Source organism: Stegodyphus dumicola, chromosome 8 (genome assembly GCF_044657685.1).
Source record: "Stegodyphus dumicola isolate Sdum_Otavi_A_Nest chromosome 8, ASM4465768v1".
NCBI classification, from domain to species: domain Eukaryota; kingdom Metazoa; phylum Arthropoda; class Arachnida; order Araneae; family Eresidae; genus Stegodyphus; species Stegodyphus dumicola.
This window is the reverse complement of record NC_140775.1, coordinates 175,003,137-175,029,308: the sequence shown is the minus strand read 5'-3', so window position 1 is coordinate 175,029,308 and position 26,172 is coordinate 175,003,137. Positions and strand designations below refer to the sequence as shown.

The window sequence follows — 26,172 nt, the reverse complement described above, 5'->3', positions numbered from 1 at the left end:
AACCAAATTTTCTATTATGATGTAGTATTTGAAGTACTGTAATGTTTATTCCTGTGTGAATTGGGTATACTTTTACATTACTTAGATATAACATAATTTTGTTATGCTTAGAAACCAAGAATTTTGACAAATTACTAAATGCTTTAAATAAAGAAGTGTAGCAAAGCAGTGTTTTTCTCAATTTCTAAAAAATTTATTTAAATGATTTTATATCTGTTTCATTCAGAGTTGTTAAGGCATGAAATACATTTAACTAACTATTTGACTTAACCCATTTACTATTTAACTTTTTTAACTATTTATCACTTGTGTCCACATAATGCACAGTTATAAAGTTGAAAATGAAAGTGATTTTTAAATGCCAAATAAAAATGCTGTAATATTTAATTTTGGTGATTAATTTAATATTAATATTTTCTTATACAGGTAACCCTCTTATAACACGGTTTCGTTATAACACGAATCATAAATTGCGAGAACCCTCCTATAACACGGTTTCACTCTAATACGATAAGAAAATTGCCCAAGCAATCCCAAGAAATTTAAGGAACACCACACAAAGTTTTTCCATATTTAGCAAAGCGACCAACATAGTCTACTTTGAAAATGGTGGCTGAAATATAGGCCAGATTTGCAGGGTCTGAAAAAACATCTCTGACCCAAATATTGATCAGAGATGTTTTTTGATACCTCCTCACTCTTCCGGTTGCAGGGATAGTCATTGTCCAACAACCTTCCCTGCCACTTGTCTGAGGACCTCCGTGCCTTCGCCCTAGACTGAAAATTAACAAAGGCATTTAAAGGAAAGAATTCTCTTATTCAAAAGAGTAGTAGTTTCACATTGAAATAGAAATTGAAGGGGGTGGAAGTAACATTCCTGTTTCCCACCTTTTTAAGTAAAACTTTCCAAAGTTTCCATTCTATAAAGTTTAACACATAAGAATCCTTGTTTCGAAGTCCTGCCAGTTGTCCTCCAAGATCCAGTTCCCGTAAGAGCAAAAATCCTCAGGAAGATGAGCCACGTGGTGGAGACTGACCGTAACATTTTTAACCGGTAACAAGGGAAAATCGTTTTCTTCCATGACCGTCAAAGTATAGTGCAATAGGAACAATACCTGGTCAAAAAAGACTACAGTCACCAGATAATGAAGGAACCTCACTATCGCAGAAAAGGAACAATAAGAGCTCCAAAATGCACAACCTGAACGTTCGGCTTCCAAAATTCGAATCCTCATCTACGTGGCTTGAAAACAAAAGTGTCTCACACTGCTGGTCGTCAGTCTGTGTGGAGCCACTGTGTGTTAAAGAATAACTTTTTTGCATTTAAGGCATTAAGTTTCAGTCACGAAACATGTCCGTTAAAGATAAAAAAACGTTTAAGAGAAAAATCTTTTCTTTAGAAGTAAAGGTACAAATCTTGGTTTGTCTTTTAAAAGAAGGTAAGGCTTCTCACATTGGAAAAAGTCTTAATTTGAATAAAGCAACAGTCCGGACTATTAAGAGAAGTGAAAGAAATCAGAAGTTCAGTTGCTGTGAGATCTTTGACATCTGCAAAACGTGCAGCTCGCCCCTGGGGGGCCAATAATTGAGAAGATGGAAAAGGCAATCAGCATTTAAGTTGATGATAGTTGTCAAAAAAGAATGCCGTTGGATGGTATTATCATTAAACAAAAAGCACTCAGAAAAACAAAAGCACCTTAAAAAACATGGAGAATCCTCTGTCAACCCAGATTTTGTGGTGAATAAATGCTGGTTAAAAAATTTCAAAAAGCATTTTGCCATTCATAGCATAAGAATTCAAGAAGAATCTGCATCGGTTGTTTATGAAGCTGCTAGGACGTTTCCTGAAAAAATTCAAAGAGCTGGGGTACACAGCAGATCAAGTTTTCAGTGCTGAGGAAACTGTGCTGTGGTTGGGAAAAAAGCCCAGTAGAACCTTTATATCGAAAAAGAGAAAAATGCACCCAGAATCAAGGTGTCTAAAGATCGTCTAACACTACGTTTGAGCAATAACTCATCAGGGGAACTTATGACAAAATTCTTGTGCACTTAAAGGTGTAAATAAAAAACACCTTACCGATATATTGGAAAGCAAATCCAAGAGTTTGCGAAAATAGAAATTTATTTAAAGACTGGTTTTTAAAATGTTTTGTGCCAGACATTGAACATTATTTAAGGCTGAAAAATTTGAGCTTCAAGCTGCTATTACTATTAGATAATGTTCTATGTCACCCACAAGACTGAATCATCCCAACATCCATGAAGTACTGTTTCTACCACCTAACACTACTTCGTTACTCCAACCACTGGATTAAGCTATTATTTATACCTTTAAAAAGTATCGCATAAGAAAAGTGAGCATTATAGTGGAAGCTTGGAAGAAATTTTCAATGAAACACAATCAAACAAAAAAAATGTATTGACATCATACCGTTGTCGCTGAAAGAACTGAAAACATCAACGTTACATGCATGTTGGAAGGCGATATGGCCCTCTTCAGTTGAAATAGAAAATGTGCTTGAATTGTCAGAAAATGAAATCTGTAGCATATTAGAACTTGCTAAGTCAATCGGAGACGAATGTTTTCTGGATATGGCTGTTGAGGACGTTAAAGATTTATTAGCGGAAGAAGAAACTGACGAAGGATATTTGATGGAAATGTCATCCGAAGCTGTAAATCAAATCGATTCTGAGGAGACTAGCAGTGATGAAGATTTTGCAGTTAATAATTTAACAGTAAAAAAGTTAAAAGAAACCCTAAACTTAGCTGAAAATCTCAAGTCATTTTTCTTGAATGGAGACCCTTCCGCCGAAAGAAACCGAAAATTTAAAAGGGAGCTGCAAAATTATCTAGCTCCATATCGAGAAATTTACTATGACCTGGTAAGAACTAGTAAGCAAAGTAAAATTACAGATTTTTTAAAGAGGGAAGAAGGTGCCAGAACTTTAAATAAAGAAAAAAATTCTGAAAATGAAGGCGATCTCATTCCACTGAAAAAGTGTTCTTGGTTGATTATACTGAGCATTGATGACAAAGAAATTAATTAAATTAAAATAATGATAAAAATTTTTCATTTTGTGTTGTGCATACATTTATATTTTTATAAATTAAAGTTATTTATGTAGAATTAAAAAAAATACTTGGTTTTATTACGTTTTCGGTGCATAACCCCCCCTTTTTGTACTAGCTCTGTGTCTCGTACAGCATGGTTTCACACAACACAGCATTTTCAAGGAACCTATCTACTGTGTTATAGGAGGGTTACCTGTATAATATATTTATTCATTTAATATTTTCTTACATAATATATTTATTTGTTTATTTTTAAAATCTGATTTTGTTTACCATTTATCATAATTTTAGATATGTCATTTGAAACATTGAACAATTTAAAATGTAATAGAAAAATCCATTTGCTTTTATGCATAATTCACGTCCTTATTATAACACAGATTTCAATAGTGATTATTCATTTGTTTTTAGAAATATACCAGACTATATATACACATACATATACTTCTGTATTTATTTTTCAGGTATTAGATTCTATGCTAAAAGAAATATGCACAGCCCTACTTGAAGCCGATGTAAACATAAAATTGGTCAAACAGTTGCGTGAGAATGTAAGGTAGGATGTAATATGGTCTATTTCTTTAAAAAATTATTAAGTTTCAGGACAATTATTTTTGAATTCATATAGGAAATAGCACCATATATGATAATTAATTAATAACCAACCCTTAAGGGGGAAAATATATTTCAGGGTATCCCTCGGCGAAAACTGGCAATTTTTTGGTGTCGTTTCTGTTTATGTGCAATGCCCTCCCCAGTAAAATGGCATCCTAAACAAAATGCAATGAAACATAACTAAAACAAAAAATACGTAATCTCAATAAACTGCATTTTAAATCAAACCAGGAAATAACATAAAAAAGGAAACGCATGTTATCTAACCTTTGCAGTACAAAAAGGAAATATAGACTTACCTTATTTAAAAATTTCTGTCTCTTTGATGTATGACAAACAGAATTCCTTAACAGCATCCAAAAACTGTGTTAAATTATTTTAACTTTTAAACTCTAAACTAAACCCTGTGCCATAACAGCCTTAGTGGACCAAGGCTAGCAGTGCCCCTATATCTGCTTTCTTGACTGTGGACCCGAGGTGCATGAGCATTTGCCCTGGACAAGTGGTCAGTTTGTCGCAAGACCCCCGGTGTTTAGTCCCCAAGCGAACTTGGTACTCATTTTATTGACCCACTCAAGGGATGAAAGGCTGAGTCGACCTTGCCCAGCCCGGGGATCGAACCCCAGACCTGTGTGGCTGGTCCAAGGTGTACCCCAAAATATAGACTACCCCCTCTTAAGTATAAAAAGTGCACTTGTGGAGTATCGCAAATAACTGCGTATGGTTTTTGTTAGTGGTAGTTATTTACATTCTAATTGTGAAAAGTATCTGTACAGTGTAAATTCAGCTGCTGAAAAATTCTACACAGTTCCTTCAGAATCTCCATTTAAGTCGATATTTTTTAGTGCATTCTTATAAATGGGTTGGTAAATACGACTTTTTTCCACCTTTCTGCAGCGAGCAGAGACTTGCTCGGGAGAGCACCAAGATGCCTGGGTCAAAGACCCTACTTCATATCGAATAGTAAATAGTTTACAAATGATACAAGAAAATAACTGAAAGGAAATGTTAAAAATAATATGTACACAATTCCTTTAGAATTTTGTGTAAAAATATATATACGAGTACCCCTTGGCAATGTTTGGCGGTACATGGACACCGAGTTTGTGCAGTTTTTTGACTTGTTATTTTCGCTTTATGTAGCAGCAATTTTTTGCGCCAAAAATAGCCACTACACAAATCCAAAATAAGAAGCCAAAGAAGTGCACAAACCCGGTATCCATGTACACATCGACCTATTTTTCACATTAAAAAAAAATCAGAGAATTGAACAAACTAGGCATTGCATACTCCCTTGACTTTGTCCATGTACACATCGATCTATATTCATTTAAAAAGTCAAATGAGCAGCCAACAAAAAGTATATAATTTCAATAAACTGCATTTTAAATCAAACAATGAAATAACATAAAAAGGAAATTCATCTTAGCACTACGCAAAGGAAATATCTACTTACCTTATTTACAAATTTTCATGTCTTCAGTCAAACAAAATTCCTTAACAGCATCCAAAAACTTCCTAAAATTATCCGAACTAGATTCTGTATAGTGGCGTTGCAACACAAATTCACAAAAATAAGAGTACAAAATATCCTCCATAGAGCCACCGACATTGGACTATGGTTCGACTATGGCATTTCCTTCCTACAAACAGGACACTTGTAATGGCTGCTAAGTTAACCTTCATTTACACACCAGTCAATTAATGTTTTTTTTCTCTTTTGTTCCAAATTGTACAAAAAGTTCAATTTAATGTTACCACTTTCAATCATTTTACCGTATAAATCACAAAATAATAACTTATCCAAAATCTGACACATAAACAAGCCTTTCCAAATCTTTCCCATCATTCAAATTCACCAGAATCACACAACAATTATGTCATAATAGGGTTTCCATAGCATTCAACTACTCGGGTTACCATAAATGAAGCAACAACTTAGTGATAATCCAAGAGGCGCTCTTAAATCTACTCTAACTGAATTTCCATTTAAGTTGATATTTTTTTTTAGTACATTCTTGTAAATGGCTTGGTAAATAGGGCTTTCTACCACCTTTCTGTAGCAAGCAGAGAATTGCAAGGGAGAAAATTTTGGTGTAGCACCAAGGTGCCTGGGTCAAAGACCCTACCCCTTAATCGAATAGTAAGTAGTTTACAAATGATATAAGAAAATAACTGAAGGAAAATGTTAAAAATAATATAAATTCAATATAATGTATACACATTTATATATATATATGTAAGATAAAAATGTATGAATCAGAATTATAATATAACTATAAACATTAATTCTTCCTCTCTATTCTAAAATCGTAATAACTTATCTTAATATCCTTCCCTATGAATAATTTAAATAGCTTAAAATTCGTTACTTAATTTGCTCACACATAATTATGAAAAATTAGAAAAATTAATGAACAAGAATTTTGGATTTTCTCAAAACAAATTGCAGAAATTTTAACCAAAGTTGAAATGAAAACTAAAAATCTGCAGCACATTAAATAATTTAGTTCCTGAACTAGATTCACATGAATGTGATAATTTTTAAGCTGTTGAAAAAGCAGAGGTGCAAATAATTTTCTGTCGCACATACTTGCAAACACTAACTCAGATCGACCTTGAACCCGCTGTAATGCTTAATTCCGAAACGGTAATTCACTGATGATTTCCTTTTCATTAGGCATTCAAACTTCTCAATTTATCGAGATATTACTTTCAATCTGTAAACACTACACGTGATTATTTTTTTGAAGCACTTGCAAAACACCACAGCAGAAGAATGATCTGTTATTTTTTAAACACTGAAAAAACAAACTTGATGATTCACTTACACATTATCTTGGATTTATCACAAAACGATGATTTGAAGAGCTGAATTAAATTTTCCATTGAGGTTTCAGGCTGCAGGAAACTATCCTACCGGCTTAATTATATTCTGCGATAACAAGAACTTTCCCTGAAGAATTATGATTATACGAACTCTCAAACAAAAAGACTTTTGGACTGAAATGCTGAAAAATTCAATAGGACTCTTAAAAATTAAAAATTTAGGTACTTTTCCGTTTCGCCGGCGCAAAGTTCGCCAAGCAGACTTTGTTGGCGACAACATACAGTATACACATAAAAAATGTTAACGAATGTTAGTTCTAAGAATTTTAATTTTCAAGCCATAAACATTTTAATATGGTTTAAAATTTTGTAAAAAGACATTAATTTAAGAATTTACTATGCTATCATGGTACAACATCTTGATTCGCCGGTTCGTATCACGTGACCCCAAGTGATCTCATTTCACATAAACTACGCTACAAAAATCTGATTCTCTCAGTAATTACCTACATTAATTTCAAGTTAAAGCTTAATTTGGAATACAAGTTTGAATGCAAGAATTATTTCAATTCGTACGAAAAGCTTACTGAGAAATTATGTAAAACCGCAGTGCTTTATTTCATTAATGCATTCTCATTAGAATAGATGAATTTAACTCTTGATTTTGCCTTAACTTTGATTTTGATATATTTTCACTTTCAGGTGAGCGGTGTGATTGCATTCTAATTAATTACCGCGAATTGTTTTAGGGCATAAAATTTAACTGTCTTGTAAAAATTCTATGTAATTGTATGCCAGTATTGAAAGAAACAATCAATCTGATAAGAAATGGTAGCGACTTGTTTTGAAAATGAGGCGTAAAAGGTTACCAGCGAAGATACATTATTGGCGACTTTATCGTTTGCGCCGGCAAAACGGAAAAGTACCAAAATTTATTTAAAAAAATTGATCTTTATAAATTATACTTTACAGAACAAAAATTTTATGATTTATTCCCCCCCCCCAACATTTGCTAGTACTTTAACTTTTTCTCTTTAAAAAAAATTTTCTGTCGCTTTGCCTTTTTCTTTTTGAAGGGGGGAATATGTAAGATAAAAATGTATGAATCAGAATTATAATATAACTATAAACATTAATTCTTCCTCTCTATTCTAAAATCGTAATAACTTATCTGCATTGCGCCATTCAAATTAATCATGCGATCTTACGTAACCATTTATTCCAGATGCCTCTTGACGACCAATCACCGAATTATAAACCAAAACTTTTCTCTTCGCATGCTTCCATCTTTCATAACGACGCACTTCAGCTTTTGCCCTCTACTCTGCTAAGATATAATTTCGCTGGCTTGCTTTCTATCTCAACGATATCAAAAATGTAAATCTTCTGTGGAAAGGCACGACTAGAGTGCCAAGCAATTGTGGCCACAAATATCATTTGCAAATAAAAATGGAATTAAAACTGCCTCGACTGCCAAGTTCTTTAAATACTACGCAATCAAAATTCTTCTTCAATATGGATCTAATCACGCATCGACACTGCTCCGGCTTTTGATTGAGCCTTCAATATTACATATATATATATATATATATATTTTAAATAAGTGAACAAAGTTAAAGTTATAGCAATAGGAATAAGTGGGTCGTACAAAAAATCATGAAAATGCCATCTGGAAAGCTAAGAAGGGCTATTGAGCTGGTGATAACATGTCAAGCTAAGAATGGCATACACACATGGAAAAGAAAAAAAATTAAGTGCAAATCCAAAAGAGCACTGTGGTAATTTACAGTAACTTGCATTACACAATATATAACACATATACACTTATTTACAAAAAAAATTGAGAAGCACAGATACATACCACAGTTAGTTTACATTATCCGGTAGACTACCTATTATGGCTGTTGGCCATTTACTTTAGAATGGGTCATTTACATCTGTAGAGACATTAGGATTTTTTTTGGAGGTCGGAGAGATGGAAAATTAGCAAACGCCTTCACCGGGAATCAAACGACGGACCTCTGGAATACTGGCCCAGCATGCAGAACAACTACACCACAAAGGCACATCAAGAAGATGGGAGAAATACCTTATATACTCCCCCTTTTAAAGGGCAACTGGGGACCCAGTCTCCAAATGCTGGGTGTGGAGAGTCATCATCCACAACCCTTTTAGTTCGGACGCCACTATAGAGACATTAGGTTTTTTTTGGAAGCAGGGAAAATAAAAATTAGCAATCGCCTTTACCGGGAATCGAACCGCGGACCTTTGGAATATCGGCCCAGTGTGCAGAACCATTACACCAGGAACCCACACCAAGAAGGTGGGAGAAATGCCTTATACATCATAATCATATACATTGATAACTGGTTTTTGATACATTTTTGGTCATTGAAGCCTTAAGGCCCGTCCACACGAGGACGCTCCCAACGCAGTTGACGTAACTTTTTTGACGCCGGCATAAATTCGCGTGACGCAGAAGACGTAAAACTGAGTACACTCCTGTTCAGCTTTTTCGCCCGCGACGCGCGCGTATAGCCAATAGCCGAGTTCTTATCACGTGTCATAATCAGAAAACCATCTTGATTACCCATTTCAATATGGCGTCAGAACCACACAGAGATGAGTTTTTGCTTAGAAATATAACTGTATACAGCAATAAAATAATCAGCATTGTTCACGCCATCTTCAGATTTCTCAAACCGTACATATTGGTATACATTTAAAATTCTCATTAAAGGGGAAAACTGTATATTTATAAAGCAATGGTCCAACCAGTATATCCACTTGCTTCACCTATTTGTAACACCGTAAGTAATAGGAACCTAAATAAATTACAGTTTCTACGAAATCAAAGTTTCTGCCTTACAAAATTCTCTTTAATTATTATAAATATTGGCTATATCATGTGTAATAAAAAGCTCTATAAATATCCCAATATTAAATACACCAAAAACTAACTTCAGCAATATAACAACTTCTAAAATAAAGCAGTTGACTGTGAAAGAGTATTCAATAAAATACAATTACGAAATTTTGGAGGAAAGTTACAACTTGTGTCATACACCAATCATTTATTGAAGTTTAATTAAATTACCTTTGTAGCGACTTCTACTTGTTACATTATTTTTCACAAACACTGCTATCACAGATAGCTGAGTGGCTAGCGCGCTGCTTTGGTGGCGTAGGAATGGGAAGGTGGTGAGTTCGAACCTCACCCGTAGATGGTGTTCAGTTAGCTTTTCTCATTTTGAAACGTGTTTCTTATATTTAATCATGAATCATTGTATTCTTATTTTACCTATTATTATTGTTTTCATTTCTTATTTTATTCATTATTATTATTGTTTTTAATTTAGTTTAAAAATGTGCAGTGCAAATAGAAATCCTTATGTAATAATATATCTGCATCTCTTTATCATATATCATCTATAAATTCTCTCTTTATTTTTACTTTATTGCATATTTTATCTTGCACATAATTTCTCATAAACTGTCCAAAGTTTGAACCTCATTCTAAATTAAAAAATAAATAAAAAGAAAAACAAAGACCAAGGGAGAGGCAGTTAAAAAAATATGAAGTTGGTTTTATTATATGGTGGATGGTGTATATAAAGAGAATTAAGTAATTTAATTCTCTTTATATACTGTATTCCAAACCAATTTTATAAATCCTAAGTTTCATACGATATAGAATCTGCAAGTCTGTCAAACTGGCCAATACTCATTCTGAAGGAATTAAAAAACAAGTAATATATCCCCCCCCAAAAAAAAAATTAAGTCAATTCCTACTTAGGTCCACAAAGAAAAATTTTTTAGATACAAAAATAAATAAATAAATAAATAAAAATACAAACAGAATTTTTTAAAACTTAAAAATTTTAATATGTGAAAAAGCTGTATTAACATCAAGTGTCATTCACTACAAGTTTAAAAAATTGTATTTGAACTTGAGTGGATGAATAAAAAGCATTTTATGTACTGAAAATTTGAACAAGATATAGGGTAAGCTAATAGTAGGAATTTAATAATTCCGGATATTCCTTTCGCAAACAAGGCAGTAAAAAAAGAAAATCTCTTTGAACAGGTCGCTCTAAATAAATCTTTCGGATTCATTCTTGCCATTTTTTGCGGTTTTGTCTCTGCTTAATAATTGCACTTAATGGTAAAGTTTCAGCTGTAAAAAAAGTCATCTGTTATTTATTTTCGGACAACTTGCCGCAAACATACAGAAGAACAGTGAAGTAATAAGATACGGCTCTGTTGACGCTATATTACAGCGTCACGTGATTTTTGCGCAAAATAATTCTATTGGTTAAATGCACTCTTCGCAAGCGCACTCATTTGGACGCAAGCGCGTTCGTCAGCTACGTTTCGAGCGTACTCGTGTGGACGGGCTTTTAGCTGTCTGAACTGAGCAAAGTGAAAAACAAAGAATTTGTGAGATTAGTATCAAGATCTGTTATTCAAAAGTCAAAACTAGGCTTTTGCTTTGGTTTTCACATCAATGTAGAAGTGTTTTTTTTTAAGGGGGGGGACATGTGCAGTTTATTTCACTCAAATGTTGTACACATGCAGAACATCCCAGTACCTTACTTATGCATATATATATATACAGTCAAAAGTCGTTAATCTGGACCTCAAAGCTACAAACTTTCTGCACATGCGTCAACACATAATGCGTTCACTACTGTTTTGTTTGTCTATCTGATTTTAACCAGAAGCTGTGTTAGGATACTATCAGTACAGATTTCACTCACTAATTGTAATTGTTTCACTCACTTATTGCTTTATTAGCCATATTTAGTTGACCATATCGTGTCTGATAATATATATATTTTTTAATAGCAGGGTCCCGTAACATTTAAAATAACTGGCTGCTTTCTATTTTGTAGAAGTCAGCTCTTAACTCTTTTTTTTTTTTTTTTTTTTTTTTTTTCAAAATGGATGAAAGAAATACAGCTATAATTAATTAATTCATACCTTTGTTCATAAAAACAAAAGGTAGTTTATTCAGAATCAAACAGGATTACATCAAACAAAAAAGTAGATGTTATGAGCGTGTTGTTATATAATGCTTCTCTATAACTGATGCTAAATTTTGCCGCTTGGCAACAATCTCAAGGTCAACAGGATAGTACATAAGTACTTGGTACTTTTCTGTTAACCATTACCACCACTTAAGCACTTAAGCATTAAACACAACTATTAATGTGAAATCTAAATAGGTGGCAGAAACTCTAATGATATATGAAATGATGTATAAAGCTTTCATGAGAAGAATCACTATTTTAATAAGTACTCATGTATTAACCCAACACCTTGGTGCACTGTATTGATTTTTTTACATAAGAAACAGGTGATTTGGTGAATTTTTGGATTGCAATTTAACAATGAGTATGGGTACCTAAAGAACTGTTGTGCACATGATTGCCAGAGTTTTCTGACTTCTGAAAATTTGGCAACTTGTACTAAGGTGATTGTGATAATATGCAAGTTCCTTTAATGTTTGCAATGTAAAATGTTTGCTTGCTTTTTTTTTTTTTTTTTTTGTGTGTGTGTGTGTGTGTGTGTGTGTGTGTGTGTCACTGTGTACACGGAAAGGACAAAGTTATTGCTCTCTCCATGTGCATAGTGATAAGTTTTTGCTTAAGAAGACAGAGAATTGCAGATTGGGAATTCTGCATGTTAAATATTGTATGTATTATAATTGCACAACTGTTTATGAGGCTATTACATTTCGCAACTGACATTTCATTAACAGAAAAGTACCCAGATAGCTTAAAAGCTTTAAGGAAAACATCCAGTTCTGCAATCTATCAACCCTAAAAGTTAAAAGTTGGTAGAAATTCTACCAAATATGTACCAGTCATCTTGACAGACGTTTAAAGGAACTGATTGCTTTTTATTTAGTTAGGTAATCAAGAGATCAAGCATATAAAATGCTATATAGCAAATTAAAAGACTTATATCGCTTATCTTAATTTTTTACATAATATCACCGTCATTTGTTTCTAAATAAAGCCATGTATCATGCTCATTGAAGCATTCTTTTCTTAATGGAAGGATCTTGTAATTTTGTAAATACTCTGCTGCATGCTTTTTCATTTATGTCAGTTTCCAAATTCCCTCTCCCCCACCCAAAAAAAAAAAAATACGAGGGTAAAACAGGTAAATAACATTTAACTTATCTTTGTTTAAAATGCTAAATAAGCGTATTTAAAGTTAACATAAAACCTAAGTAAAGGTCTTAAAATTTTATTTTGACATTATGCTCAATCATTATGGGCACTCGTCACCCTGTTTGGCAACAGATTTTGTTTGTTCAGAGTAGGCCTATATGGGCTTTATGATAGCTTTAGATGTCTCTCATATGCTGAATATTTCATTAAAAAAAGAAAAGGAAAGGCAAAAAAGTAAAATATTCATATCCATAAATTTTTAAGGCTTAAAATGTAATACAAGTTGATGAGAATTCTGTTTCCTTGCGAAAAAAATTTACCAAAGTTAATGTTCAAGACAGCCTTTAATATTTTTAACTAATCCTGAAGTTGCTATGAAGTAATCAAAAGTATAAAATTATGCTCTGATCAGAACATCTAAAGTCAATAATATTAATGAATTTTGTTAAAATTGACTGCAGACTGCAGTAAAATCCCTTCAAGGGCTGAAGATTTTTCATTTCTGCTGTAATCAGTCAGTTACTTACTTTCCTCAATGAAATTTCCACCAAGCTTTTCACATACCTGAGATCCTTAGTAATAATTCAGTATTGTGCTTCATTTATCTGCTTGAACTAGTTAACTTTTTTCTTTTCTGTGTGTGTCTGCACATGTGCATCCAAGTAGCATTAAATCTTGCAATGTTTGAATTTTGCATTTGACAATTTCTGTCTTCCTTTTTAATTTGATGCAAAACTAATGATTTCTTTTAAAAATAAATATAACCAGATGATAATAAATTATATCATAATAAATATAACCATTGAAATGGCACTTATAATTGCAATCCTCAATCCATATAACTTTTTCAAAATATTTCATTATATTATATCTGTATTACTGCTATGTGTGAAATGAGCCATATATTTCTTCTTGTAATGTTGAAGGCACCAAAAAGTTCTTTCCTTCTGTTCACCATAGACTGCATTCCGAGTCTTTCCTCTCTATTCTCAGTTATCTGGTCACGATAAATTGCAAGTTACCTATTCCATTTCAATGTAAGATCAAATAATTTATGTGAGTGTTCAAAAAAGGTACCTCCATGTGGAACATTTAAATGTTTTCCTGCCCTACCTTTGATGGCCTTAGATTATGCTTGCAGAATGATTTTGAAAACTTTGGCATGACTTGGCCAGTGAACTTATATATTTTTGTGAAGTCTAGACTGCTGTTCTGCATTTTTGTTCATTTTATTTACGCATGTAATACAGTCAAAAGTCTTTAATCCGGGCTCGTCGGGACTTCGGTGATTCTGGATTATCGGTTTTTCCGGATTATGGATCATCAGTTTAAATCTGTAAGATGGCATGCAGAAATTATAAAATTAAAAATATGAAACCTTAATTTATGAAATAAAGAGCAATTATGATCTAAAGGATATCAAAATTTATAAAAAAAAAGCTTAATATTTATTTATTTTATTAAACATTTCTTTGAACGTGTGCATGCGTAAAGTATACATTACGCATAGTCGAAATTAGAAAATTGCAGCCAGAAAATTATTTGATGTGTATTCATGATATTTATAATGACGAGGAATTTGATTTAAATCAAAGACAGAGTACATGATGAAATACTACAGAAAAATACTACATTTAGTAAGGAATTATAAGACAAATAAAATAAAAATATCTGCCCTGAAGATAAGGATAGTGCTGACAGATCAACTTCCAGTTCATTGCGCGTCGCAACGTCCCCCCCCCCCGGCAGAGCAGCGTGAAATTGATAAACAGCTTTTGGAATGCTTAGAGAAACAAAGGATATGCCTTTATCCATTTTTTTTGCAGCAATTCCATTTTTTGTTTGATGGACATCGAAACATGCTCTCACTTTGTAGGTCCTTTGGCAGCTCCAGAATCGGAAATTCTTTTTGACATAATCGAAAGTTCAAGGGCTTGTTCATATTAGGTTTTAAATAGTTTCATGCAAGTTTATCAAGACTTTTTAAGCTGTTTACAAGATCTTTCCAAGCTTTAACTGCTTGAGCAATGCTTCAATTTCCAGTGCCTGAAACTGGCTTCAAATGAAGTAGGAGATCTTTGTATGATGGTATACAAAAAACATTTGATCGAATATACAGGGTAGTCATAAGTAAATTTCCCTGATAAATAAACCCTAAAAATATAAATATCCTATCCACTGAACCAATCGAAAGGAAATTTCACATATTGTTAATTGTTATTCGAAGGTATGTGCTCAAGATTGTGATGAGAACTGTTAGTTATAGTTACAGTGGAAAAATTCCAAAATTTTTGAATGGCAACATTCACTTTTTTCCTGCAAAAACTGATCAGCACATAGAAAAAACCGTAAATGACATTGAAACGATACACACATGATGAAAATTGCCAGCATAAAACATTTACAAAGAAGGGTATTGTGAAAAAACAAAAATGAGAATTTCACTACAGATTCTTCCATTGCTGGTAAATTCGAGAAACCGGTAATTTAAAATTGAGTTCAGGGAAGAAACGTATCGCAATTTATTTCTAAAAATCATTGTAACTTGGAATACATAAAAAAGAATGCATATGAAAAGGGGGATATTTCTTGAATGAAGGATTGTTATGAGCATGACTTCCTGAAGAATGAGTATGCTCATGATTGCCAGTTTTGCACATTCTGAAAATTTGGTGACTTCACTTAAAGTGGTTTTGATAAAATACAAGTACCAAGAAATTTTTCAGCAGACGATTTTGCATTCAGAGTATAAATATTTCAAGAAAAATAATTAGAAAAGCATATCTAGCTAGAATTTGAATTATTTTTTTCATTTTTGTATGTCTTTGTAGGTCTGTAATTGATTTTGATGAAATGGCTGCAGGTTTGAATAAACGACGTATGATCCAATCTGCAGTCTTTAAAGAATTAGTAAAGGTAAAATTTTATAGTTTTAACTAGAATATGATATAGTTACCATATTTGCTGGTGTATAAGATGCACCCCTTTTTTATACACATTTTTGAAGGATGAAACTCTATGACTGATCATTATGATCATTATAATGAATTTATAGTATTTAAAATATAAATTAATACAAATACAAAGTAATACTTTCTGCAAATACCTGATCTATCTGGGAAAGAACATGTTTTAATCTTTGTCAAAATCCAGACACTCATCTCCAGAACGAAATAAAGAGTCACTTGAAACCTCTTCTAAATCAGCATCTGAGTTCCTCAGACAACAAATTGTCCTCTGTACTATCCAGTGCATAACTAATGCCACACTTCTTAAATGATTTAACCACTATCTTTGTTTTCACAGCATCGCATGAACCCATTCACAAATTTGCAAAATGCTAACTCCGAATAAACTCGTAGTGACGTATAAGACACATCCCGTTTTTCAGACCTATTTTCAAAGAAAAAGGTGCATCTTATATGCCGGCAAATATGGTATATCCAACTTTTTTTCTGCAATTTTGGGTACTTTTCCTTTAGATGGCTGCAAATCTGGATATTGTTTCTCATGTTTTGGTGGTCCTTTTTATTCTTTAAATCAGGGGTTCCCAACCTTTTTGTCCCTAAAAGCACATTTTAGACTACCTGTTGGACGGAAGACACCACTTACGTTTTCAAGGTGAATTTCTAGTTGGATGGAGTTAAAAATATATGGACATTAAAAAAAAGAGAGAGAGATCGGTTGCATTTTGCTTTGTACTGGTATCTGCAATTTCTATTTCATTAAAAGAGTAAACTGTCACATAGAAATTTATTGAAAACGAAAACATTTTTATTGTGATCGCATAGCATCGGGCACACATTAAATGATTGGCAGGTGCCATGATGCCCACTGGCATAGGGTTGGGAACCCCTGGTCTGAATTCTCTTTTTGAGTCTCATGTTTTTTTTATCTCGCTATGCAGCTCTTTGAATTATCATCCCCTGAAAAAGATTTGTAGAATGTTTCCAGCAGTGTGGAGTTCTCCATAGTAATTGAAAATTTTCAAATCTTTATGATATGAATCTATATATCACTGATAAAAGGGTTAGGTGGCCATGTAATGGCTGCTGAGAAGATGTCAGTGTTAGAAAATGTAACTGGTTTGACATATCTCACCATGGCTTGAAACATCTGTCATCACCAAAACATAATGAGATATGATTTCCAAATTTGTAGGCAGATAAAGGAAATGTACCCACTTTTATAATTCGTCTCTTTTTTCCTGCCTTTTCTGTATGTGTAAAATCATGTGTTTAATATTCTGTAATTTTTTTAAAAGTGCCTTTTAATTTCTTTCCTCCCAGCATATCATAATTGAGGTAACTCTGAAATTTTTTAGACAGGAGCTCACAGTATGCTCTAAAAAACAATTAGATATGTAAATTTGAATGTTATGTTCTGTAGATGATAACTTGTGGGAATAATTGCAATTTATCTGTCATAGAATAACTTTTTAAAGAAAGGGAAATAAAGCTGATGCATTATGATTATCGCACTATGGTCTTCTGTGATTTTAAAATAATGCTTTTTGACGTCTTCAGTTAGCACATGGAAATAAAGCTCCATCTTGTGCAACTGTATTCAAATGGTTTACAGAATTTCATAAGGGCTGAAATTCTCTCCTGAATGAGGTATATACAGCAAGTCCTTTGTCAGCTAATATATGTTATATTAGGTAATATATTTTTAGCAAATGTTAATCAGTGCTAATCTCTGTATCTACCTAATGGTACAGGTACAAGTGGGCAAGATACCAGAAGTGAGCCATTGGTATACAGGTATAGTCCTGCCATACTAACTGTGCAGTTCTGTCCCAGTTTTGAGGAATAATACCTTGGGGGGTCTGTTTTGAGGCTCTCCCACAGCTCTTTCCCTACCACCAACCTCTCAAGAGGACTTTAGGCTTACTGTGTATTTTAAGTTCCCCTTGCTACACAGACAGTATACACTTATGCCTTTTCCAGAATTCGAACCCAAGTCCATCTGTCTGCACAGATGCACTTGGGTTACTGTCACTTGGCACTTGGGTAACTCCAGTGATATGCCCAGTCAGTATAGTAACCACTATACTGACTGGGCATATCACTGGAGAATTAACTGCATATGAAAAATAGTTTGTCATTGGATGCCCCTTAAATTAGCAGAATACCAAAAAATGAGGTGTATCATAACCAATAAAGAAACCCTAAAATTACTAAATGAATAATACATTATTTCTAAAATCATAGCTGCTGATGAAATATATGCATAATTTTTTTTTTTTTTTTTTTTTTTTTTTTTTTTTTTTATGTTCCTACACATTAAAAAAGAAAAGTATGTGACTCTGTAGGTGAACCCTAACCAGCAATGATGAAAAGGCAACAAGCAATGTGTGCTGTTTCTTCATATAGTTATTTTTTAATCTAAAACAAAATTTACGTCTCATTCCAAAGATGAGATTGATGAAGCTATAAGAGCATATTCTTCATTAGTTCCGAGAAATGGATAGTTTGAAGCATTTAATCTTTGGAAAATTTGCATAGAAAATTGCATTGATGTTAGAGATAAACTAACCTAGTTTTTCCTACAAATATTCAACATGTGCATCTTTAATTATATAGTACACATCCAACCTATAGTCTAATTCTTCGCATACTTTGGTTAAGAAGTCCAGAATAATGGAAGTAATACCCTCTTCCATTCTGTGTGTCAGCTTTGGCAAATCACTAGGTAGTGGCGGAATGCAGACTCAGTCTTGTATAAATCCCCAAAGAAAAAAATTACATGGTATTAGGTCAGGTGAGTTTGGAGGCCAGCGAGAAAAAGCTCCTTTGTCTCGACCATTATGACCAATCCAATGGTCAGGGATGTTCAACTACTCTCAGGCAAAGAAATTCCAATGAGGAAGAGCTGCATATGTCTACCGGTTCATCTTCTGCTAATTGAGAGAAAAGCCATTCTTGTAACATATCTAGATAAGCCCCCCTGTTATGGTAGCTTCAGTGAAACAAAATGGTATGTACACTTGACATCGGGACATAGCATAGAAAACTAATTTGGAGGAATCTCTTTGGTGTTCTACGAGCTCATAAGGATATTCTGAGCCCCAGATATGAACATATGGATATTTATTTTCTTCTTCAGATGAAAAGTTGGCTCAACACTGAGCACCACACTCCCAAGAAATTTATCTTCCCACTGAAACACTTTACTTGCAATGTTAACTGCTTCCCTTACAAATTTTTTTTGAACAAAATTGCAAAAAATCATCACATTTTTTTTTATTTTATTATTAAATACAAGGAAACGAAACAAAACAAAATATATAGGTTTTAAGTTGAATTTTTAATTTTTTACAGGTGTAAAAGCATTTAGTTTTAATATTAGTTTATTATCCTGAGTTAACTCTGGCAAATAAAAAAATAAATATTAGTCTTTGTATGATAGTTTTTGAAACAAGGGGCAACACAAAGTGATACCTGACATTCTATATGCTAATATCTGGTCCTTTTTTTCTTATTGGCTTACGTCTGGAATCTATTTTACGGGAGCACAGAGGCACTGTTTTATTGGATCCCCCCCCCCCAGTAGCAGGAATAACATCTGGAAAATGCCTTGAGGTTATAATCACTATCTGAAAAATCATTGCTTTCGCTATCTCACATCATCGCCATTATTTTACTTTTTTCAACGCAACTATCATTCTTTATACATTACTAATCCACAAGCCGACAGGGAAAACACGTGACCAGTCATGCCAAAAGAACTGCAAAACGAACAAAACTTGGCAAACTGCCGATAAAAGCCAAATATTTCTTTTCATTTCCTTCAAGCCAAGTAAAACCGTGATAAAACAAATTGTACTGACAAATTCTGCTTCATCCAAGTTTTCTCAGGATAATACTTAACTGCAATATATACGAACCCGGGATAACTCAGGATAATCAGGCTAGCATTACATACATAGTCATACATAGTCCATAGACATACATAGTCCTCTGGCATTAAAGCAGCCTGTGTGTGTGCATGCATAAACTTTTCTTGAACGCCTTTCAAGCTATTGTCTTTGGCAACTGAAATCTTTGTATGGTTTTTGATCTCAAATAGACCAGAAGAAGATACATATTTTCAAAACGCATTAATCGACTTTTATGAAGCTTTAATTGATTTTCTCTTGACGAGTTCTGAATTGGAGTTTCAATAAAAGGAGATTAATTTTTATTTGTATAATTTTGTATATTTTCCCTTTCACATTTTTATTTTTCGAGATTGTTATACTATGAATACTCAGTTTAATTGGATTAGTTATGATATTGTGTTACATGGTTGCAATGATTATATTATAGAGAAATTGCCTTGTTTTTATTCCAATTTACTAATTAATTTAGATGCTTTAATTCTACTTCAATCCTGCAGCTATAATGCAGGACGGGTTTTTTTAAAAAAATTATTCGAATTTTTAACCTATTTATATATTTCTTTTTATATATATAAATATATTTATTTAATTAAGCATTCAAAGAAATATTTTAGGGTTATAAATAGGATACATAATCCAAGCCTATATTGGTATATTTTAGCCATAATATTAATTTGGAAAGTATTATATAAAAAGTTTCTTATGCTTATACATTCACTTTAAATACTAGCTTGTGGATCCTGGTGTAAAAGCCTGGCAACCAACTAAAGGAAAACCCAATATTATCATGTTTGTAGGTCTTCAAGGAAGTGGTAAAACAACTACTTGTACTAAAGTAAGTGATAAGTTATTTACTCATTTATGTGACAAAATTCTATTATATTTACTGATATATGTACATTTACCTGTTATTAAGATTGTTAATTTGCAAGCCAATGTGCATTAAGATTTCTTGTAACTGCTAGAGAATATATATGTTGTGATTAAGCTCAAGTTCATAAATACTTTCTTAGAGCATTTTTATCATTTCTGTGATTTATCATATAAAATTGGACATCATTTTAAATGCAAGAAATGCTCACCAGATTTAATAATTAAAAAAGAAGATTTTAATGAATAGATAGAGCTTTATTAATTATTAAATCAAATGTATATTATTTTGATAAATATGCAGATCCTGCCCTGTAACCAGCATAGAAATTTCTGTAAGTAATCTAATATCTGTAACCAGATGAATGAGGTTATATAAATTTCCACATGTGCCCCCTCTACTCATGACCTCCTTCGTAGTATAAGAGGACTGTCTCCATAGATGTCCAGAAGCATCTGGTAGGGTGAATACTCAGAAAAGGTTGTTGTTCAAAATTGACCTACATTCTTCTTACCTCATATTTTAATATCAACAGCTTGTGATTATTTATATGCAGTAAACTTAGCATATTAATTATTTTCTGGCTTCCATATTTTTGATGCGAATATTGGTGTAGTATGTAATCTACTGCGTTTAGTTAGCTATCTATTTCATAAATGGTAAACCATGGCAAATGAATAGCAGGACCGTGGGTATTTATTTAGCTCAGCATGTCAAACTGATAGATAAACTCAAAACATATTATTTCATTGTTGATTGAAGCCGCACTGTTACTACCCATAATCCAGCACATTGTTACCTGGCTCAGTTATCATGAATGATGAGCTGCCTGAATAAGAGGTTGGGCCGATCATATGATCGGCCCAACCTCCGGAGAACTAGAGTTCGATCCACTTCAGAACTGATTCACTTTACTGAGGGAATTTACTCCTATTCCAGGAAATAGTTATAGTTGTTTTACAGTTCATAGAGAGCTCTCTTTGGAAACATGCCAAGAACACAGACCTGATGTTCATTCACGAACTAATTCATGTTGCTAAAGAAGTTAGCCCTAATCGTAAAAAATAACAATGAAACTGTTGTTGGAAGCATGCCAGGGAAGTTCAGTTCCATTTTAAAAAAGAAAAGAATATTTACCCTCCCAAATTTAAAGTGAGTTTTATTTTTATAATTTCCCAACTTTTTGGAAAAAAATTATTGCAAAATTTTATTGCTAGTTCTCTGTAGAAAGGATGTTTTAGAGAATTTCAAATTTACGTTTGAAAGAAATCAGTTCTGGGAGTTAGCATTTGATTCAGTTGTTCTTATCTCACTCCTCATTCGGTTCTTTTCGCTCTTAATTCCAACGTCGCTAACAAGTCATGATCTGGATGCTCATTTGAGTCATTCTCATCTTCAATCCATCCTGTTAAATTGCTTCTGATTAACCCATCCTTGTGAATTTTTTTAATCAATTTTATTGTTAATGAGCAGCAAGTCATAAAAAAGGACCATTCATTTCATTTAGTGAACCGTTCTGATCCGATCCCATATAAGAAAGGTTTCGCCCATCTTTACATAGAACTGTAAACCATCAAAAGAACGTTTTCAAGCCTGTATACAGTAACAATTGAATACTTTTAACAACTGAATTGTACTGGGTGATTTTGAAGCTAAAGGTTCTACACAGTATATGAACTAATATAAAGGTTCTAAACATCAATTACTATCTTACAGAAGCTTGATGAAGATCTGTTAATTAAATAATATTAGCTTTCATAATCAAAAGTGCAAGGAAAAGGAACGATTAAAGCAGCAACTAATTTTAGTAGTGTTATATAAACAAATAAAAAACTAATATATGAAGTAGTACACATATTACATCAATACCACCCCTCCCTGAGAGCCCACATCTTCATCTGGGTGTGGTCCAGTTCCCTTTACTTTTTAAAGGACATTTAGATGAAAATGTCGTACTTACATTACAGTCTACTCTGATGAATCATAAATAAATATGAGGATAAAGTACAGTACAAAGTCCATAATCAGGACATCCATTATCCAGAATAATCTATAATCCGGACCTCAAAGCCACAAACTTGCGCATGCACATTTAATGCGTGCATCCACTATGCATGTGTGTAAAGCGTTTACTTATGCACGCTTCTGATAGTGAAGAAAGTGACAGAGAGGTTACTGAAAACGAAAAAATTTTGATTGACAAGTTAGTCGGTATTCTCGACTCAGCAATTACAGGACTTGAACAGCGGAACTTTGTAACTGAACAAGAAATTATGTCTGTTTATAGAATTAAAGAGAAAGTATTAGCCCAAAAAATGAAGCAACTTAAACAACTTACATTGAAAGAAATGTTTAATAAAGTAAATAAATATTAAGTTTTTTTTTTTTTTTTTTTTGTGTGTGTGTGTGTGTAAATTTTGATACCCTTTAGATCATAATTGCTCTTTATTTCATAAATTACAGTTTCATATTTTTAATTGTATAATTTCTGCATGCCATCTTACCAGATTTAAATTGATGATCTATAATCCGGAAAAAACCCTAATCCGGAATCGCCAAAGTTCCCGACGAGTCCGGATTACGGACTTTGTACTGTACCATATATTTATGAAGGGAAAAAAGATGTTGCTATCTAGTTTTGAAGTAGAAAACCAAGAAATTATTGATTATGACCGAAAACAGTGTCAAGGCAGTCACATTCCAATTTGCAAAGAAGTTCATGCTCACAAGTTGTAGTTTATTAAGCATGGAGGTTAAATTCTTTGTAATTTTGAAAACACAGGAGATCACAAAATGGACTAGAAACTAATTTAAAAAAATTTTTATGAAAACAGTTTTTGCAGATGAAATTACTGTTTTGAATGAGGAAAAATGCCATTTTTTACAAGCAGCAAAAGTGATGGATTTCATACTAGGGTGCCCGAAAAATACCAAATAACATTAAATTTCTACCAAGAGAAAATCTGAATCGAAATTCCTTTTACTGCATGCTTTGTGCAAAGTAGACATTTTCCATTCTTTTAAAGTGAAAATGAAAAACAGTACATGCCATTATTCAAGTTGTCAAATATTTGCTTAAATCTGCCACATTTATTGAAAGAAAGCATAGAGATGAAGATACATTTCCTCAGTTCTGATGTTTTCAACCTTTATTTCACCATTTTCCCTTTCTCATTTTATGACGGAGGTCATCCCCCTGAATTTTCTCCTGTATTCCAAATAATATGTAAAAAAAAATTTTAATGAGAAACGAAATCTCCAAAAATAGTTCTGAGACAATTCCGATGTGAATTTAATAAATCTCCACTATAAGAACAATCAGTCAGAGGTTAAAAGAACTTCGAGAGATTGGACATGTTTTGCACAAGGGAGGTGCAGTGCAGCTACACTATGCATCAGTGATGAAAATGTTTTGGCAATTTAAGATTCGTTTGTGAGCAATCCTAGTTATTCCATTTGCCCTGCCATCCTGCAAACAGGAATTCTTTGGCCAGTTGTTGATGAAGATATTGAATAAGAAGACTGCATATAAATTGTAGATTTGTAAACAGATCAACATAATAATTGAGTCGTTCGGGAAGACTTTTCTACAGACATTCTTTAATGTATCAATAATGATGATCAGTTTCTTCAGAAAATCATTTTCAGTAATGAAGCAAACTTTCATACTTTAAGAGAGCTTAATCAACATGACTGCAGGATTTAGGGGTTAGGAAACCCTCTGTGTGTAAGGGGAAAATTTTTAGCACTGTCTAGAGATTCATTATAGTTCTAGACAGTACTAAAAAAATTTTGCAATACTAGCATTAAAGTTTACAATTTTTTATTTTTCTTTTCGTTTCTTTTCCTAGGAGATAATAAAGCACTATTCTATTAAATAATTTATATTATATATATATATATATAAATGTCATATTACTGTAAATGTATCATCTAATTAATATTTTTAATTAAATATGCATTTTGTGTTAAGCATATAGTCTCTCTAATCTGAACATTTTAATATCCATAATCATTCTTTTTTATACCCTTTTTGTATTACTTTAATATTTTGTCTTCGTTTATTTTATGATTATGCAACATATTTCTATATTACAAATTTCACATTTCTTGCTTTCCATTGTCTTACTTTGTTTCTTAACATGTTTGTGGCTTTTTTAGCTAGCATATCATTATTTAAAGAAAGGCTGGAAAACATGCCTGGTTTGTGCTGACACATTTAGAGCAGGGGCCTTCGATCAACTCAAACAAAATGCCACTAAGGCTAGAATACCTTTCTATGGGAGGTGAGTATTATTTGAACAAGCAGTTTAGCTTGCTTCTGGTGCTTCTGGGTTATTTATACAGTTAGCTTGCTTCTGGGTGTAACTGAATGCTCTTTTTCGATGATAATATATGAAAATTAATATATGATTGATTGCCTCATTGCAGTGGTGTGTTAAAAAGCCTTGATGGATCTACCCTCTGATATAATGAACATTTAATATACATAATCATTTTCTTTTTAATTAGTACTTATTGCGTTATTTTACTGAATTATGTAGGCTATTCAGAAAGTAAGGAAAATTTTGAAATTAAAAAGAAACTAAGTGCAAGAAAAAAAAATTATTATATACATCAGAAAGAGCGACTAAAATTCTACTTTTCTACATAGTCACCAAACAAATTAAGGCATTTATCATAGCGGTGAACAAGCTTTGAAATTCCTTTGTCATAGAATTCTGACGCCTGCAATCTCAGCTACACAGTGACATGCATCCGCAGCTCCTTGTCGTCGTCTAAGCGCTGTGTTGCTAGCCAGTTCTTCATTCTTGGAAACAAGTGAATATCACTATGTGAAAGATCGGGACTATAGGGCGGATGAGGGAAACCTCCCATTTGAATGAATTCAGAAGTTCTTGAGTGCAGTTTGAGATGAGGTCAGGCATTGTTATGCAAAAACAGAATTTTGGACGTCAACTTTCCTCGGTGCTTGTTTTGAACTGCTCTTCTAAGGTTGCGCAAAGTTTGACAGTACTGCCCAGAGTTCATTATGGCACTATGTTCAAGAAAATCAATCAGAAACACACCTAGCCTATCCCAAAGTACAGTCATCATAATCTTCTTTGGTGACATGGTTTGCAAACATTTTCTTGGTCTTTTGGGGGAAGTTTGTGTGCCCCCACTGCATGGACTGTAATTTTGTCTCGCAATTCACGTGTCTCACCCACGTCTCGTCACCAGTTATGATTCGATCCAGTAATGAATCGCCATGTCTGTCATAGGCCTCCAGAAATGTCAAAGCTGCCCCCATTCGCTGACCTTTATGTTAACTTTATGTTATGACCTTTATGTGTGTAAGCAATTTCAGCACCCATCTTGCACAAAATTTGTGGTAGCCTAGCTTTTGTGTGACAATTTCAAACAGCAAAGTCCATGAAACTTGTGGAAAACTAAGTGAAAGCTCCATTATTGTGAAACGGTGGTTTTCACAAATCTTTTCGTCAACTCTAGCGACCAGTTTGTCAGTCACAATGTTAGGGCGTCCACTCTTCTCTTCATCATGAACGTTAGTTCAACCATTTTAAAACTGAATGCACCATTTCCGGATTGAACTTTCATTCATTACGTTGTTTCCATGCACTTCACTCGCATGCCGATAAATTTCCGCGAGTTTTATGTTTTTTGCCAACAAAAACCATATCACAGACCGCACTTCACAACTGGCAGGATTTTCAAT

General features: G+C 33.2%; 1 protein-coding gene across 1 annotated transcript in view; it reads left to right on the top strand.

Annotated features, from left to right (window-relative positions):
* Srp54k (signal recognition particle 54k) overlaps positions 1–26,172 on the top strand; it is a 58,832-nt gene that overhangs the window by 3,570 nt on the left and 29,090 nt on the right. The window contains exons 2-5 of the mRNA XM_085822784.1: positions 3,538–3,629; positions 15,531–15,615; positions 20,313–20,417; positions 24,615–24,739. Of these exons, the coding sequence (XP_085678910.1) occupies positions 3,538–3,629; positions 15,531–15,615; positions 20,313–20,417; positions 24,615–24,739 (407 nt within the window). The remainder of the gene's footprint in view (positions 1–3,537; positions 3,630–15,530; positions 15,616–20,312; positions 20,418–24,614; positions 24,740–26,172) is intronic.